At 40.3% G+C, this 19969-nt stretch overlaps 1 protein-coding gene across 1 annotated transcript in view; it reads left to right on the top strand.

The window, feature by feature from the left end:
- Positions 1-19969, top strand: part of OTOA (otoancorin) — a 90311-nt gene that overhangs the window by 32951 nt on the left and 37391 nt on the right. Inside the window, exons 16-23 of the mRNA XM_043977442.1 lie at positions 107-224; positions 1807-1880; positions 3293-3428; positions 4947-5137; positions 6913-7006; positions 7544-7673; positions 17098-17285; positions 18959-19114. Coding sequence (XP_043833377.1) covers positions 107-224; positions 1807-1880; positions 3293-3428; positions 4947-5137; positions 6913-7006; positions 7544-7673; positions 17098-17285; positions 18959-19114 — 1087 coding nt within the window. The remainder of the gene's footprint in view (positions 1-106; positions 225-1806; positions 1881-3292; positions 3429-4946; positions 5138-6912; positions 7007-7543; positions 7674-17097; positions 17286-18958; positions 19115-19969) is intronic.

Here is a 19969-nt window from a genome sequence, read left to right as displayed (position 1 = left end):
CTCAGAGTGATATGAAAGGGCCTCTGTGTCCTTTTTATATCCCTCCGTCTCTAACTTCATTCCCTCTCCACCTTCCCTTCCCCCCACCCCTCATCTCTCTTTTCAGTGTAGGGCAGTTGGTTAAAGGAATAACATGCCAGCAGATTGAGAACATGAATTCTGACTCATTTTTGGCCCATTTCAAGTATTTTGAAAACAATCTCCACCTGCTTTCTCCATATCAGGTATCATTAGCAGCCTTTTTTCCCCCATTCTAATTCTGTTCCTGCCCATCCCCCATAAGTGGGTTAATGTTGATTGCTCTGCTTGAGAACTTTTTCCTAAGGGTTTTCAGATGCCAGTGATAGTTTAGGGCCAACTGTTTTATTCAAGCCAAGTAATCTCCAGTTTCATATTTTAAAAGGGGGCAAAGTATCTGGACTTGGTGACCTTTATATCTTGGCAATCAAAGCATGTTATGTTCATTCCAGATTCAAAATTGAACCAAGAAATACATTTATAATGTATTTATGGGGGCAGCTAGGTGGCGCAGTGGATAAAGCACTGGCCCTTGATTCAGGAGGACCTCAGACACTTGACACTTCCTAGCTGTGTGACCCCGGGCAAGTCACTTAACCCTCATGTCCCCACCCCACCCCCAATTCTCTCTATAATGTATTTATGTGGGGGGTGGGAGGTGGGAGAATTAGATTGTCTTTTTAAAAAATTACTACATATATGCTGATTATATTTGAATTAAAAATGTCCACACCTCCCAAACACTGCTGTCCTTTATTATTGAAGTATTTGGTTAAAAAAATGCTCTGAGAATATTTTTCATCTAAAAACTTTATCTTCCAAACCAGTATGAGACTATTTGATGCTATGGATGAAATGTGTCATCAGCATACCTTATTTATCATAGTTTTTGAGAGAGTATAAATGTGACTAGAGTTATAGCATATAGGTCATGACCTTGCATTATCTGCAGAACCCAGGGCCTTGGATAAATTTCCCCTTCCCAGATGAATATGGAGATAATTTTTCTTCCTTTTCTTTAGATATATTAAAAATTGGTATTAAGGGCGGCTAAGTGGCGCAATGGATAAAGCACCGGCCCTGGATTCAGGAGTTCCCGAGTTCAAATCCGGCCTCAGACACTTGACGCTTACTGGCTGTGTGACCCTGGGCAAGTCACTTAACCCCCATTGCCCTGCAAAAAAAAAAAAAAAAAATTGGAATTAAAAGATTTTTATACCATTGGTTCGCTCAAGTTCTTTCTTTGAGGGATGATGGAAAAGGAAGACTAATATTATAGAGCTCTCTTAGAAGAGGCCATAATTAATTTTTTTTTTGCAGGACAGTGAGGGTTAAGTGATTTGCCCAGGGTCACACAGCTAGGAAATGTCAAGTGTCTCAGGCTGGATTTGAACTCAGGTCCTCCTGAATCCAGAGCCAGTGCTCTATCCACTGGGCCACCTAGCTGCCCCCAAGGCTGCAAAATTTTGATGAAGGACATGGAGTCTATTTCTTAGATGTATGAAAGGCTCTGCATGCCCAGTTAAATTGGTGGGGATCAGAATTCTAAGACTATGCTTTATCTGCACAACGGGGATAATAATAGTACCTGGAATTGTTATGAAGCTCAAATGAGTTAACATAATTTTGTAAACTTTAAAGAGCTGTATAAATGCTAGCTGTTGTCATTAATATTGTTATTATTTTGAAGAAGTCAGCCTCATCCTAAATCACTTGTAACAAGCTAGACTTGGCTCATTCAGATCTCATAAGGCCTGGAAATCTTCAGACACGACTTTGTTTTTTCAGGTTAATTGTTTAGCTTGGAAATACTGGAAGGAGTCTCGCTTAGCTCTGCCTCCCTTTCTCCTTTCAGCACTCCCGTAAGTAAACATTGTCAGGATCCTCACACTGGTTCAGCAGTTACACTGGTGGGAATTTATCATAATTCTCCCTTACCTACATGGAGCACTTCAAAATCTACATGCACTAACTCTATATCGATTGTGCCTGAGATACTTACTAGCTGTGCAATTCTGGGAAAGTCATTTAACCTTTCTTGGTCTCCATTTCCTTGCTTGTGAAATGCGGATACTAACAGCGCCTATTCACAAGGTGGTTTTAAGGATCAAACCTTGCATTTTGCATTTTGCAAAACTAAAATCACCATATAAAGATTAGATACTATTATTATTAAATGGGAGCAATCTTGGTCTTTAAATAACTTAAATAACATGGAGACCTCAGCACCCAAGAAAGTTCCAAACATCAGGATAATCATGAGAAGCACTGATAATGAACTAATGATTAGAAGGATGATAAAGACAGTAAACTGGGCTTTTCTTAATCTTTTCATGAGAAAAATGAATGTAGTTTTAATGTACAGAATAAAACAGCATTATAATTCCAGAAAAAGAAAAGAAAATTCATCTTTATACTTAGGAATCTAGGCCGAATATTTAAATTTTGTGCCCTTCTGCAAAAATAAATAAATAAATAAATCAGAAGAAGATCCCTTCATTCCTTTTTTGGGGGCGGGAGGGGGAGGCAGGGCAATGAGGGTTAAGTGACTTGCCCAGGGTCACACAGCTAGTAAGTGTCAAGTGACTGTGGCTATATTTGAACTAAGGTTCTCCTGAATCCAGGGCCAGTGTTTTATCTGCTGTGCCACCTATCTGCCCCTGAGATCCTTCATTCCTTCTGAATTGGAGAATTAATAAGTACCTCTTAATTCTGGGTAGAATTTACAACTCTGCTTACAAGCCTGATGGAATTACAGATGCTATAAGTAAAGGTTCTTCATGTTGATTCATTGACTAGTTGGTTTTGCTTTCAGCATTTCAAGGCAAGCCTCAAAAGAAATGCAGTCTAGCTTTTTGAGGCCTGCCTGGATACTGTTCCTCCCCCTCTTTTCTTCCCCTTCTCAGTTTCCCAGTCCTCCTTCCTTTGCTTCCTCATTTTCTTCTCTCTTCTCTATCACTTTGCCCTTCCTCTTTAATAATAATAGCAAACATGTATAGAGTAGTTTAAGGTTTGCAGAATGTTTTACAGATGTTCAGTCAGTTAACCCCTCAATCAACAATTATTTGAGCTCCTGCTACATACCTAGGACTGTGCTAGGCATTGTGGGTATCAAACATAGTCTCTGACCAATAGGAGTTTGGAATCAAGTTGAGGAAGCTATCCCCCCAGTATCCACCTGAGAGCAACTAAATACAAAACTGTGTGATATGGCCTACAAAGGCAGCAGGAAAACTGTATTCTTCCTCTTCACTTTCCCTTGTTCTCTTTCCAGGGCCCGTTATCTGGAACTGGTCTCAGCCTCTCAGTGTGTTCCCTTTCTGATTAGTCTTGGAAAGATCCAGCTGAACACACTCATTTTGGATTCTCACAAAAAGAATTCAATTATCAGAAAAGTACAGCAATGCTTGGTAAGAAAAGGTCCTTCCTGCTCTAAAAGAAGCTTGTGTTGAACCTTCCTATGCTGTATGATGCCTCCACTTCCCCAAGTTCCCATCTTAGAATAAAGTTTCAGTATCACCTATTAATCTGCACAGTGTAGGAAGGGATGGATGGCAGAAGTTTGGCAAAAAATTCTTGGGGTATTCAAACCTTAAGTTTTATGAGAATCTGTGGGAATCTGGAGTGTCCCCAGAATAGTAAGGAAAAAAAATTGTGTTCTGAAGCAGCATACTTTTAAAAAAAATTATTAATTTTGGGGTGTTTTAATATCACACCAAGCTAATCTGATCATATATAAAAATCTATATGTTCCAAACCCATAGTCTCGCACCACCTCAAAGAAAGAAAAAACTATGCAAAGGGAGGGAGAGAGGTACATTTGTCATCTCTTTCTGGGTTTAAGATTGGTTATTGTAGTTGTTATATTTATATTTAATTCTAGTTACCCAGTGTTTCATTTAATTTTTCTTGTTTTTTTCCAAATACATGATTGTAAGCATTGTGCATATTGTGAGGATGGTTCTGTTTTCTTAACAGATCATATATGTCTTCCTATACTTCTTTGAGTTCTTCACAATTCATCCTTTTTCAGGGTGAAGTGATATTTTTTTACACTGAGGCATCAGCATCTTAAAGAAAAAGAAGTGGCCCAGTCTGGCTGATACTACACAAAATTGTAGAGGCAGCAGAGTTTATATTCAACATTCTCTGCTTCCTTATTCTCTCCCCTCCCTCCTCTTTTGGCTTATTCTTTTGCCCTAAGACTCCTTCAGTTCTTATATTGTTCCAGTATCTCCTGTGAGAAAGGAAAGTAATTTGATAGATTCATTTAAAAAGAAGATTGCATGCTGAGTGTAATGCTTAACACCAAAGAATGAGTCACTCACTAATGATGGAATGTCAGATCTCAGTGGGGAAGAGTTTGGGGGAGCACTCTTCAAATTACAGGATATTGACTGCTTCTCACTCCATGGGTGCACATAAAAGACCAACCATATCCATTTAATTCTCCAGAGAGCTCGAAGCAACCGATTTTCAGTGACAATGTATTCAAGCTGTGTTGGAAGGGAGATCCATCAAGTATCCCTGGTTTTGCTTTGTTTGTTTGTTTGTTTGTTTTTTACATATAAGGTATTTTATTTTTTTGCTTTGTTTTTTAATAATTATCCAAGTGCATCTATGAAGCCCCCCACCTTCTGTTTATTTCCTGGACATCCCCACTCACACAGCTCTATGCCTTGGAGATTTTGTGTCATTTGCATGCCAGGTCCATAGTGCAGTTTTCCAAAAACCTGATGCTTGCATCACTGGGATAAATTCAGGTCACGTTCCATTTCTGCCTAATCCAAGAGACTGAAGGTCCTGTAACAACCAAAGTATTTGATAGGGTTGTAAGTAAAACCACCTCATGTCAAGTGACTATAACAAAACATTCTCCTGGATGTACCTGGGAGACAGTTTTCCCATCTCTGGCCTCTTGGTTTCAGAATGATTCTATTACTGATGAATACGACATTGACATCATTGGAAACCTCATCTGCCATTTGCCTCCAGCCATTATCCAGAGTGGGATTCACCCTCGGGCCTTGGCCGTATCAATAGACAGACTCAAATTCTGCACCAGCCTCAGCCCTGAGCAAAAGACTGAAGTGAAGCACAAACTCCTGGAGCTGCATGGGTGAGATGGTCAGCCTTTGGCTTTGCTCAAGGCCTAGGTCAGTCTGTGTTTGTTTTTCCTGGTTAATGGCTCTCCCTCTGTTGTCTTGCTGACATAATGCAAAGAAACACAAATTTCTAGCAACAGAGACTTTGGAATTGAGTCAGAAGTCAGATACCCCTAATTTTAGATATTGACATACTCTTCTTTCTGAGCTTTGTCTTGGCTTTGCTTCTGAATCATTATGTGACCTTAGGGATTCATTTAACTTGGTTGGGCTACTTTCCTCATCTGTAAAACTGGGATAACAATACCTGCCCTGGGGGGGGGGGGGCAGCTAGGCAGCACTGTGGATAAAGCACCAGCCTGAGTTCAAATCCGGCCTCAGACACTTGACACTTACTAGCTGTGTGACCCTGGGTAAGTCACTTAACCCTCATTGCCTCACCAAAAAAAAAAAAAAAAGAAAGAAAAGAACAATACCTGCCCTGCCTGGGTTGAAGAGTTATGATGAGATTACGCAATCATTATCAGGTTTTGAAAAATGTTAAAGGTCTTATACAAATATCTGACATTATTGTTGGTCTTAATGATGGATAGGGATAGGGTCTAGACCAATGATTTCATTAGTAAAGGAAACTTCCTCTATCAGTGCAGGTTAGGACTTTCTCTTCAAACTATTGTCTCAAAGTCCATTTGGTCTAGGGCTCTCTCCTCATTGGTAGATATCAATGAATTCAAGAGCTTGAAGATACGACTGACGAGTTCTTTTTCCTACTACTTTTGCCAACTCTACCCCATTGTTCATGCAGGCTTAAGGCACTGGTCTCCACTAATGGGGGAGAGAGAATCATACCAATGGCTTTGGGGTCTCAGATTATGCTATAGTTTGAGAGAGTTGCCTACAGCAGTATGAGGTTAAGTGATTTGACCAGGGTCACACAGCTAGTATAGCTCAGAGTTAGGACTTGAACCTATGTCTTCCTGGCTTGGAGATTGGCTTTATTCATTAAGATATGCTTCTGCCTATCAAGAAAAAGAAAATTAATAATGTAAATTATAAAATTGTTAATGAGCTATTGCTTTTAGGCAAGAGAAATCTCTCTGGAGAAAACAGAATTCGAAACAGAAAAATTTCTTAGTTTTTTGGCCAGGTATCAGGGTAGTAGGCAGCTAGGTGGCACAGTGAATAGAGTGCCGGGCCTGGAGTCAGGAAGACTCATCTCCCTGAGTTCAAATGTGATCTCAAAGTGTGATCCTGGACAAGCCACTTAACCCTGTTGGCCTCAGTTTCCTTATCTGTAAAATGAGCCAGAGAAGGAAATGGCAAAGCACTCTAGTATCTCTGCAAAGAAAACCCCAAATGAGGTCACAAAGAGTTAGACACAACTGAAAGGACTAAATGACAACAACAATCAGGGTAGTACTAGTTTTTATCCGTCTGAATAATAAGGACTACTTTAGCTAAAGGATCCAGTCTTTCTCTACCATGAAGGAAGAAGCCAAGCTGCCTATGTGGTAGGGCCCTTTAAAAAACTCTACCAAATGTGATGTGGCTTTAAGCCACCATTCTCTCACTTTAAATGGACTGTCCTGCAGAACCAATTTCAGGGAAATAATACCCTGTAATTCTCTGTGGGCTTCTTCCTATCCAATATGAGAGGAAGTTATTTTTGAGCCAGTAAAACTCTGCATCACACAAGAAAGTCTCTGTTGCTAACATAGGCAAAACATGTGGCTTTCCTCTACATTCTTGTAATTCCTCATGGTTTTCAGCCTTTCCTCTTCCTTTCCAGACGCCCTCAAAATTGGACGGCTGAAACAACGAAAGACATTGGGCCATTTCTTGTTCTCTTTTCAGGAGATGAATTAAGTGTCATTGCTGCTAAGGTACCTTTCAGTTCCTGGTTTCACAGCTTTCAAGAGATTAAGTTGAGTGATTAGAGATAGCATGTGATATGATATATCAGAGAGACTTACTGTTGGTGAGGGCAGAAGCATCTCTGCCCCTTCTTATAGGGTCCAGTCCCTCACTGAATTTTTGGAATGGACTTTTGTACCTTCTTTTCAGGCAAGCAGAGACCCAGGAAGTATTAAAATAACAACTAAATTAAATTTGACTTCCCCACCAGGCCCCCTGGAGGAAAATGTATACTGCATGTAAATATCCATCCCCACATAATTTCATGTACCATAACTGTACACAGATATGTTACACAAACACCTACATACAAAGCACTGTATACTCACAACCATGTAACAATGTGAATAGCATGTATTCTTATACATCCGCACAATACACATTTGTACATTTTTTCAGGTGTACATATTCACATGTTTAAATAAAGATTAATATGATCCTTCATTGCAGTTATTTGCTTTAATGAATATGCTTCACTTTCTCCTCCATCCCTTCCACCTATACAGTTCCCTGATATTCTTCAGCAAACAGCTTCCAAAATGATGGGAACCCAACTCCCTAAAGACTTTCTCTGGGCTGTTTTTGAATCCATCCAGAACACCAGTAGAAATGTTCACACATCTGATCCCAGAGATGGTAAGCATGTTTTTGGTACCTGGGCCAGTTCCATAGTAGTGACATTTCTGGCTGAGTTCTCAGGGTTTGTGTTCACAGGGCTTGATTGAGTGTCTATCAAATGACAGAGTTACAAAGAGTCAAATGTCAAATAATTTCAACTTTTAAAAAGATATTTCAGTCAGGGCTGCTTACCAGAGCTGGTAGGTTCTAGGGATAAACAAGTTTCATGTCATGTTGTTATTATTTTTTTTAAATCCTCCTCTGCATATGAAAAAATGCTTAGATCATGTTTCAGCAGGGAATGAATGTATAGTTGAAATTGGTCAATTGAACAGGTGATATGGTTCTCTGAGTTCCTAACATTCCCACCTAGGATCACCGTAAGAAAAATTGTAAAATCTGGAAAGTTTATCTTTAGCACCCTGAGTTTTCCTTTTTTATACCATTCTTTTCCCATTAGGGTCATCTGATTCCAACAGCTTCCTTCTGTTCCTTAATTCTTTTTACCTCTAAGCCCATTTGAAACCTGCTCTTAGGAAAAGATCTGAAACTCATTTTTACTAAGGTGTAAAAGCTTCATGCTAAGCACTTCAGTGTCTTTGCTGAGAAAACCCCAAATGGGTCATGAAGAGTCAGACATGACTAAAACAACTGAACAACAAACAACAAAAAAGATTAACGATAAAGTGTTTCCCTTAACCTGGAATTGCAGGTGTCAATAAGCAAATGAAGGCAATATTTTGAGGATGCAGCAGGACCTTCTTGAAATCATCATCCTTTTATGAATAATACTAACCTACGTGCCAGATGTGTCATTACCATGACCCTGGAGAATGTGGGAAGAGCTAAGAGAAAATTTTTCAGGATAAGAATAAGTCAACCAACAGCATTTATTAAATGCCCACCATCTATCGAGCACTGTACTAGGTAGAACTTCAAAAAGGCAACCTATATAGATCATTGAAGAATAGGGGGATAGTGTAGAAATGCATATGCCACATCTCGTTCATAGCCTCAGAAGTCATTTGGTCCAAACTGTATCTCAACAGGAATCCATTCTATAACATCCCTAAGAAGTAGTTGCCTGAATCTCTAATAAGAGGGAGCCTGCTACTTCCTGAGGCCCATTATCTATTTAGATAACTATATGCCTTGTGGAAATATGTTTTGCATGGCTTCATAGGTATAATGAGTATCATTATATCTTGCTTTCTCAATGGGTGGGGGAGAGAGGGAGAGAATTTGGGACTGAAATTTTTTAAACAAAATTAATAGTAAAGGGGGCAGCTAGGTGGTGCAGTGGATAGAGCACCGGCCCTGGATTCAGAAGAACCTGAGTTCAAATCTGACCTCAGACACCTGACACCTACTAGCTGTGTGACCCTGGGCAAATCACTTATCCCTCATTGCCCTGCAAAAGAAAAAAAAATAATAGTAGCCCTTAGAAATTTTTTAGATAGGAAGATACTTTGGGACATTATTTAGATAACTATATATCTTAGAAAGTTTTTCCTTATGAAGGCCTCCTGTGTACCTTAGGAGTACCTTAATAAGGTACTTAATGCAATACCTTGACCTTCAATTGGAGATAAGTGTTAGGCATCAATGATCTGAGAAACACGTATCCCCAGTATCTTCCAAATTTGTGCCTTTGGTACCAGGACTCCATCTTGATATTCATTATCCTTTTATAACTGTTAACTGTTAACTTTCCTCAAAGCCCCCAGTCTGAGGAGTTGGTATTTCCCTTGCTATTCTTTCTTCATTAGCTTACTTCACCTGATTTAGCATGCCTGACATGATTTGGGTTTAGCACCGGCCATCCAGGCACGGTGTACCAATACCTCAACATCATGTATGACTACTCCACTTTAGCATTATGTGTAATTACCACTATACCACTAAAGTTGGATATAAGAGAGATCCTCTTATGCTTCACAGGAAAGGACCCACTTTCCAGCTGGAAAAATAACTGCTGCTATCTGCTAGAGGATGGCATTTCTAGTTGACAGTTCCCAGGAAATAAATTCAGATTTTATCCAAAGGCAGAGCCTTTTGGTTGTCCTTTATACAGGCCAAAACTGGGACCAGCAGACACATTTGCATAAAAAATGGAACTCTTCTGACAAAGGAAACCTGAGACTATCAACTACATAGGGAATTACTTGACTTTTCCAGTCACTTAGAGATAGCCAAGGAGGTCTGCTGGCCTGGTCTGCCTGGAAGGAGAAGCAGGCTTGTTCATCATCTCCTTTCTTAGACTTTATAAAAGTTAAACAACTCCTCTATTATTACCTTGTTTATCTGAGGACTCTCCTTAAGTTTAAAGGTTTAGTTTGTGTGTTAGTGTGAGTTGCTTTTGAAGGACAGAATTTTAGAACTGGAAAAGATTTTATAAGTCATTTGATCCAGAAACCTCCTTGTGTTTTTATATGAGGAAACTAAAGCCTACAGAGAGATAAAGTGACTTACTGAGGGTCACATTGCTAATAGCAAAACTAGATCTAGAACTCGGGCCTCGCTAAGCCTAGTTCAGCACTTTGTTATACCAGAGTGCTTCTGTTTGGTCTTATCATGGGTCAGTATACTAATCAGTCAGTAACTAAGTGTTTGTTAAACACCTACTATGTGCAGTGATAAGCACTGGAGATACAAAGAAAAGTAAAAGACAGTCCTTGCTTTCCAGACAACATGCAAACAACTTTGTACAAACAAGTTATATACAGGATAAATTGGAAATAATTGAAGGCACTAGAATTGAGAAAGGCTTTCTGTAAGAGGTGGAATTTTAGCTGAGACTTAAAGGAAGCCAGGAGGCAGAAATGAAGAGAGAGAGAACATCTCAGACATGGAGGACACCCAGTGAAAATGCTTAGAGTTGGGAGATAAAGGGTCCTGCTCAGAGAATAGCAATGAAGCCAAAGTACATAAGGGGAGGTAAGGCGTAGGAAGACCGGAAAAGTAGGAAGGCGACAGGTTATGAAGGGCATTGAATATCAAACAGAAGATGTTATATTTGATCTTGGAGGTAATAAGGACCAAGGGAATTTAATGAATGGGGTGTGTGTGTGTGTGTGTGTGTGTGTGTGTGTGTGTGTGTATGTGTGTGTATGTATGTATGTGATAGTCATACCTGTGCTTTAGGAAGATCAATCTGATAGCTGAATAGAGAATGAATTGTAGTGGGGAGAGACTTGTGGCAAGGAAGCTAACCATTATTGCAACAGTCCAGGTGTGAGGTGATGAGGGCACTAAAGTGGTGGTTGTTCTTTTTGTTTTGTTTTGTTTTCTTTTTGTTTTTTTGTTTTTTGCGGGGCAATGGGGGTTAAGTGACTTGCCTAGGGTCACACAGCTAGTAATTGTCAAGTGACTAAGGCCGGATTTGAACTCAGGTATTGCTGAATCCAGGGCCAGTGCTTTATCCACTGCGCCACCTAGCTCCCCAGTGGTTGTTCTTGAAGAGAGGACCAACGACATCAGGAAGGTGATATTTGGATTTGCAAGTGAATTGGATTTAAGTGAAGCAGAGTTGTGCAAAATCACCTTCCTCATTAGGTTTTTTTGTTTTGTTTTGTTTTTGTGGGGCAAAGAGGGTTAAGTGACTTGCCCAGGGTCACACAACCAGTAAGTATCTGAGGTCACATTTGAACTCAGGTCCTCCTGAATTCAGGGCCAATGCTTTATCCACTGTGCCACCTAGCTACTCCCCCTCATTAGTTTTAAAGGAAAGAAGAAGGCTTATATAAGAGATGTTTACAAGGCATATATAAGAGATGTTCCCAAGGTAAAATCAACAGGCCTTGATAACAAATAGGAAATGGGGAGGGAGGTGAGAAAGAATGACGAGTTGAGAAGATGACACCTAGGTTTTGAGCCTGGGGGACTGGGAGAACAATGGTGCTCTCAATAGATAATAGAGATAATAGAAAAGTCTGAAAGGGAAGGGAGGATTTGGGGGGAAACATAGCGAATTCAGTTTTGGACATATTGCGTATAAGATGTTTGTGGGACATGCAGCTTGAGATGTCTAATAGGCAATTGGGAAAGAGAGTTGGGAGCTCAAGATTGAGGTTAGGAATGAACAAGTAGTAGGGGGCAGCTAGGTGGTACAGTGGATAAAGTACCAGCCCTGGATTCAGGACGACCTGAGTTCAAATCTGGCCTCAGACACTTGACACTTACTAGCTGTGTGACCCTGGGCAAGTCACTTAACCCTCATTGCCCTGCAAAAAAAAAAGAAAGAAAAAGAAAAAAAAGAAGGAATAAATAAGTAGATCTAAGAATACTCAGCATAGAGATGATAATTGACTTCATGAAAGCTGATGAAATCACCAAGTGAAATAATATATGGAGAGGAGAGGAGAGGAGAGGAGTGGAGAGGAGAGTAAAGAAGAGGAGAGAAAGGGAGATGGGAGGGAAGGGGAAGGGAAAGGAAGGGAGGACAGAGCCCAGGACAGAATCTTGGGGAAAACTGACAGTAGGTAGGGATGGAACCTAGATGGAGAACTTCAGCAAGGAGACTGAAAAGGACCAGGTAGACATGCAGCAGGAGAACCAGGATAGAGTATTGTCTTAAAGAGAAGAGCGTATCAGGAAGAAGAGGGGACTCAGCAGTATCAAAGATCGAAGAGAGGTGAATAACAAATTGGAAATCATGACTTCACTGGTAAATTTGGAGAGAATGGTTTCAGTTGAATGATGAAATTAGAAACCAAACTGTTGAGAGTTAAAAAGAGAATGAGAAGAAAGGAAGTAAAGGCATCAGTTATAGATGGTCTTCTCAAGGCATTTAGCCACAAAACTAGTGGAACTGAGGAGGCAGGAATTAACCCCTCACACTTCCATAACAGTTCCTAGGATTGTCATGAGCAAGGGGATTGGGGTGCCAGATCTTGAACAGTTGGGGTTAACTTGGCCACTGTGCGAACTGATCTGGTCTTGAGATCTCTGGGCTCTTTGGGCAAGAAGAATATAAAAGCAGTTTGGGGGACTTGGGCAGGAGCTCCTAAAACTCCAGGGAACCGTCCTGCCAATTGCTTTTAACCTTCTTCCAGGAGGCCTTTATTTGCTTTATCTTCCTGATCAACCACCTTAGGAACTGTGTTTGCCAGGGACATTTAAACATATTTTTATTAAATGGATTGTTTGTTTGAATTCTCAGTCCTCTGTAGTGGTGTCAAACTCAAATAGAAACCATACATAAGGGCACATAAGGATCCATGCCAGCTCATGTTGGATTAGAAAACCACATAGGAATTTGTCCTTCAGGAACTTTGTTTGACACCTCTGATCTACTGTGGGACTGAAACCAAAACAGGGCCTATAGTTAACATATAATCATATCAAGTCAACAAGCATTCATTAAGCTACTGTGACAATTTGATTTGGATGCTTTTCTCCAAAGAATGAGGGACATATTAACAATCAGAAAGTATAGCTAAAGCTGTGGGACTAGCCAGACTGAGTTCAGTTCAATTCAGCCACCATTTATTAAACATCTGTATGCAGAACACTATGCTATTGACCGGGGGAGATACATAGTTCATACTGAGTTTGTAGTCCATAAGGGACATGATCCCTTCCCTTAAGGAGGTTAATAATCTAAAACTAGTATATGCTATAGATAGAGGATATAAATTAGTTTACTAAGCCTGCACTTTGAAGGACTTCACCATAGGCAGGGTCTTCTGAAGCCCTGTGTTATTATTATTATTATTATTATTATTATTATTATTATCGGAGTAAGTGGTGGTGGTAGTTGGAATTGTCATGGAGAGGGAAGCTTAGGAAGAGTTCTTAAAGACCTAACCATGTTGGGCAGCTAGGTGGCACAGTAGATAAAGCACCTGCCCTGGATTCAGGAGGACCTGAGTTCAAATCCAGCCTCAGACACTTGACACTAGCTGTGTGACTCTGGGCAAGTCACTTAACCCTCCTTGCCCCCCCCCCCCAAATTCTAAAAACCCCCAATAAACCTAACCATGATTTTGGTCCTCTTCTCACTTTCATTTTTCTCTGCCTCATGTCATGGGAGAGTATCATTTTTTAAATTCCTGGGGAAAATGTAGGGTACTTAATTGACCCTCATTAAATTCTCATGGAACTGAATTATTCTAAAAAAGGTAACTTAATGTACATGAAATCAATTTTCTTGATCTCAGTTTCCTTTTCTGGAAAATGAGGGAATTAGAATAGCTCACCTCCAAGGTCTCTTTCAATTCTTATTGTTCAGTCATTTTTTGGTCATGTCTGGCTCTTCATGATCCCGTTTGAGTTTGTTTTGGATTTTTTCGGCAAACATACTTGAGTAGTGTGCCATTTCTTTCACCAGCTCGTTTACAGATTAGAAAACTGAGGCAAACAGGGTTAAGTGACTTGCCCAGGGTCACATAGCTAGTAAGTGTCCGAAGCCAGATTTGAACTCAGGAAGATGAGTATTTCTGCCTCCAGGCCTGGCATTCTATCCACTGAGCCACATAGCTACCCTCTTATAGCCTATGAACCTGTAATTCTGTGAAATCTCCCAGCTCCATGATAAATAGGATTAGGACCTCTTGCTGGGTTTCTTAACCTAGAATCCATGAACTTGCTTTTTAATAACTGTATTTTTTTTTTTTTTTAGTGAGGCAATTGGGGTTAAGTGACTTGCCCAGGGTCACATAGCTAGTAAGTGTTAAGTGTCTGAGGCCAGATTTGAACTCAGGTACTCCTGACTCCAGGGCCAGTGCTCTATCCACTCCACCACCTAGCTGCCCCTAATAACTGTATTTTAATACAGTTGCATTTGCATTTGTAATCCTACCTTTTTTTTTTTTTTTAGTGAGGCAATTGGGGTTAAGTGACTTGCCCAGGGTCACAAAGCTAGTAAGCGTTAAGTGTCCAAGGCCAGATTTGAACTCAGGTACTCCTGACTCCAGGGCCGGTGCTCTATCCACTGTGCCACCTAGCTGCCCCAATCCTACCTATTTTATCTTACACATTTGAAAACATTATTCTAAGAAGTGCTCACCAGAAGGGTGAATCAAAGGGGTTCATGATACACAAAAAAAGTTAAGAATGTCTGCCATCAGGCCTTTTAATGATGTTACTTCTTATACTTATTAGGAAAATGACTATCAGTGACCCACTGTCCCTACAGTCTTTTGAGTGGTCTGGCATCGTGAGAATGTGTTAGGCCTCCTTTGTAACATTTGTGATCTCAGTGATATGTCCTTGTACCCATTCAAATTGCAATACTAGCTGATGTTATATAACATTTAAGTTTGCAAAGCACTCAAGTTATGTAGTAGTTTTTAGAAAGTCTGTACCTAACCCCTTCCCATTTAGCAAAGTTAAGTAGAATCTTGGGTTTTCTGAACACACTCATTTATAGGCAATCCAACCTCAGCTTGCCACTTGCTTCATTGCTTCATGCTTAATTTTATCTTTCCAAGCTCTGTAGTGATCTAGGGGTATAATCATAATTTATTTCTCATGAATAAACTTACAATCATTTCCACTATGTTGTTTAAAATCTAAATTGTGGGTTCTAATCTACCCCTCCAGTCTTGGGGGGAAGCTGACTAAAATCACTGATAAATTCAGCAAGAGTTTAGGCTTCTAAAAATTTATTAAAATATATATTATAAGTTAGTGAAGAGAGAGAGATTGAAAACAGATTCCTTATAGCATGGAAATCCTAGCTTAGATCTAATTTGGTGTAGCCAGAGAGAAAGAAAGCAATTTCCCTTCCTAGCAGCCCATGTGAAATCTCTCACCACCAAACTGGTGTCAGAACCACTAAGAGGGTACTCTTGTTCTCCCTCTGCTGCCACGAGCCTCTTCCTCACCAAAAAGAGAGTTCTTCTCTTAGCAAGCATTCACTTCCTTGTTCCTTTCTCCCTCCCCCAAAGGGGAGGTCCTTCAAGCTGATTGGTTGAGAGTAGTCTCTTACTGACGTCAGTAGTACACCAATACATCACTCAAGGCCAGCCAGGTGTGGTCCCCATCCAATCATCCTTAAGTATGTACTTAGTCTGTTTCTCATTCTCACCCAATTCAAACTACTAAATCAAGCAGGTGGGACCCTTGGGCATCTGCCAAGTCCCATTATTTTATCACATCACTAATAATAACAATAATATTACTCAATAATAATTATCATTTAAATGCTTCATAAGTGTTATCTCATTTGATTCTCACTACAAGCCTGGGAGGTAGATGCTGTTATTATCCCCATTTGACAGCTGAGGAAACTGAGGCAATTAGAGGTTTAATGGCTTATCCAGGGTCACACAGAAAAGAAGCATCTGTGGCAGGATTTGAATTGAGGTATTCCTAATTACAGGTCCATTGTTCTGTCAACTGTACCACTTAACTGCCATTAATTGATCAGCTTAAGCCCTTACCCCAGTTCTTTAATATTTAATTATATAATTAAATGAATAAATCTCCTCTCCCACTATTAATTACTATTATTTATCTATAATCAAATAAATAGTAAACTTGCAAAATATAATTTGTTAATGAATGAAAACTGTAATAAAAAATATATAACTATTTGCAATATTTTGGCTATGACTGATTACAGTCTGAGTCACTTCAAGCCCTCATTGTAACAAGTAGTTGACTCCTCTTTGCTTGCCTAAAAACTCAGTCTTACACAATTCAGTTCACTTGAAATACTGATGAAAGTCCTTTAAAAATCTTCTTGGGGCAGCTAGGTGGCGCAGTGGATAGAGCATTGGCCCTGGAGTCAGGAGTACCTGAGTTCAAATCCAGCCTCAGACACTTAATACTTACTAGCTGTGTGACCCTGGGCAAGTCACTTAACCCCAATTGCCTCACTAAAACTTAAAAAAAATTTTAAAAATATCTTCTCAATATTTCTCCTCAGGATTACTGCTTTTCTTCCTTTTTGTACTCTTCAGTAATCACAGCAAACAGTCTAAAAGATAGACTATTCTTGTTCCTTATAGACCTTTCATACAGTTCTCTTTATACATTTTCTTCATAGTATGACAATTGAAATGATTCCAAGAAGGAAGAAGTTTGCTACAGTTTAGGACCTTTGAGCTAGCATAGCTTGTGAAATTTCAGTCTGTAGTCCTTAGCCTCTCCAGCCAAGCTATTTTAGTTGCAAGGGGAAAAATCTATGAGAACTGTCATCTTTCTGACAGTCTCCCTGCTCTGCTGCTTTACCTCAAAGCCTGGAAGGACGATCACTGTTGGAGTCCCTTTCAGCTCTTAAAAAGTTATTCTGGGGCAGCTAGGTGGCACAGTGGATAGAGCACCGGCCCTGGAGTCAGGAGGACCTGAGTTCAAATCTGGCCTCAGACATTTAACACTTACTAGCTGTGTGACCCTGGGCAAGTCACTTAACCCCAATTGCCTCACTAAAAAAAAAAAAAAATTATTCTAAAACGATCCCTCTGAAGAGGATTTCTTCTTCTTCCCCCTTTAGAATGCCGAGGAGTCACAATTCCCACTTCGGATGACATCCTAAAGTTAGCAGAAGCCAATGCCTGCTGGTCTCCTCAAGAACTGCTGTGCATGGAAGAGGACACATTTACCAAGAATGTGGAGATGCTAGGGACCCTTTCAAGTTTCAGCCAGCTGCAACTAATGGCCCTGAAGGAGAAAGCAAAACAGGTCAACCTTGTCTCCGAGAAGGAGTGATAAAAGTTCCCATTTGACACAGTCAGGGTAATGCCAAGGGTTTAGCAGGGAAAGAGCCCTGGCCTCACAAACTCCATGTTAGCTAATAAAATTTACGAGTAATCCTGTTTCAAAACTATGTAGGATCAGAAATTTAGAACTAGAAGAGACTTCAGGGGGTCATCTGGTCCAACTCTCTCATTTAGAGATGAGGAAACAGAAGCTCAGAGAGTTTGTGACTTGTCCATGGTCAGACAGATAATAAGAGGTAGGATTTGAACCCTGGTCCTGCCTTCAGGTTTCAATTTCTTTTATTTTCCACACCTACCTTTTGGTAGAGATGATATATGTGACTGCTTAGAAGTAAAATGCAGCAGTTTCCTCACCCAAAAGGCGCATGGTTGTTTAGGAAAATCTAGGGCTCAGGTAATCCACAGACTGGGCAGTTAGTTGGTAGGCATTCCAAACCTGCCCATTTCTATTGATGGAGCTCAGTTTTACAGAAAAGGTATCCAACTTCTTCATCAGTGTTCAAAATTAACATTAATAACCTCTGAACAGTTGCCTACATTTCCCAGGATTACTTTTCTCTCTTCGTACTAATTCTGCCCCTTAGCAACAGTCAAGGCATATTAAGCACCTACTAGCTAGGTGGCACAGTGAATAAAGCGCCGGCCCTGGATTCAGGAGTACCTGAGTTCAAATCCGGCCTGAGACACTTGATACTTACTAGCTGTGTGACCCTGGGCAAGTCACTTAACCCCCATTGTCCCGCCCCCCCCCCAAAGCACCTACTATGTGCTAGGCACTGAGGCAGGAACAAAGAGAAAGGCAAAATAGTCCCTGCCCTTAAGAAGCTTATGTTGTGAGGGCAGCTAGGTGGCACAGTGGATAAAGCACCGGCCCTGGATTCAGGAGGACCTGAGTTCAAATTTGGCTTCAGACACTTGGCACTTACTAGCTGTGTGAACTCTGGGCAAGTCACTTAAACCTCATTGCCTGGCAAAACAAAACAAAACAAAAAAAGAAGCTTATATTCTAACGTGGAACTTGGTATTCACCTATAAACAAAACAGATTCAAAGTAGGGCATGAGGTAGGTAACCCTGCTGGGAGAGGCACTAGCAGCTAGAGGAACCAACAAAGAAAGGCTCTTGAGCTGAACTTTAAAAGAACCCAAGGATTCTAAGAGACAAATGTAAAATGAGGAGAATTGACTTAGGTGACCTCTAAATTCTCTTCTAGTTGAGGATTCCATAATTTTTGTTAGACTGAAAGAACAAAGTCTCTACTTACATACAGCAAAATGCCCACAAATTCCTACCACTTCTCTTAAAAAACCTAACAGAAGGATGGCAGAAAGAGGAGAGGCAGAGGAGGCTTAAGTGCTTTTTTTTTTTTTTTTTTGCGGGGCAATGGGGGTTAAGTGACTTGTCCAGCTTCACACAGTCAGTGTCAAGTGTCTGAGGCCAGATTTGAACTCAGGTACTCCTGAATCCAGGGCTGGTGCTTTATCCACTGTGCCACCTAGCTGCCCCTGGCTTAAGTGCTTTTAAGGACCCATTTTAGGGTTTATTTTAGCTTCTAAACATAAGTACTATGCAATAGATAATAATACAGCAGGTACTCATAGCACAGTTTATGTTGAATCTGGGTTTGTTTTCCAAGGTCTGGAATGCACCATCTTATTGGAAGAATCATCACATCGTCTCCCTGGGCCACATTGCTCTGGCTCTGAATGAGAATGAGCTAAAACAGCTGGATCTCAGCTCGATTGACACAGTGGCCTCCCTGAGCCAACAAACAGAGTGGACTCTGGGACAGGTAAGCAGGTTCTACCAGGAATTTAGGATTCTCATAGGTCTAGAGATGGAGGGGACCATCAAGGCCAATCCTTTCATTTTGATATGACTTGATCTTTTTTTTTTTTTTCTGGGGCAATGAGGGTTAAGTGACTTGCCCAAGGTCACACAGCTAGTAAGTGTCAAGTGTCTGAGGCTGGATTTGAACTCAGGTCCTCCTGAATCCAAAGCCAGTGCTTTATCTACTGCGCCATCTAGCTGCCCCACCCCCATTAGATTTTGAGGACAGAGACTATCTATTGTCTCTTTTTGTATCCCTAAGTACTTAGCACAGTGCCTGACATATAGCAAGTGCCTAATAAGTGTTTATTGGATGAATTAATCAAATGAAGAGAGTCTCCATCTCTCTCTGCCTCTCTGTCTCTGTATAGAAGAGTGAAATCTTAGCAATGCAATTGTGAAACATAATTCTTTTCACCTCTCCCTCTTCCATGAATGCAGTATGTTGGAGTGCATAGAACTTGGAATCAACAAAGCCCACATTCCAGTCTTACTTCAGACACTTCCTAACTATATTAACATGGGTTAGCCAGTAAAACATCTCTGAGCCTCCAGGAAGACGCTGAGGCTGAGGCAAGCTGGTTTGTTGTGATCTGCTTGGGAATTTATTTACTTATTTACTTACTTATTTATTTGTTTGTTTGTTGGGAGTTTTCCACACCAGTAAAATCACAGATCCTGGATTTGTTGATATTGACCTTCCTTCTACAATAAGTCCTTGGAAGCATCAAATTACAGAAAAAGAAAGCCATATTAGAGACAAGGATAAAAATATAAACCTAATTCTTGTAACTTTACATGTGAATGGATTAAATAA

Source organism: Dromiciops gliroides, chromosome 1 (genome assembly GCF_019393635.1).
Source record: "Dromiciops gliroides isolate mDroGli1 chromosome 1, mDroGli1.pri, whole genome shotgun sequence".
Lineage (NCBI taxonomy): Eukaryota > Metazoa > Chordata > Mammalia > Microbiotheria > Microbiotheriidae > Dromiciops > Dromiciops gliroides.
This window is presented reverse-complemented; position numbering and strand designations above follow the sequence as displayed.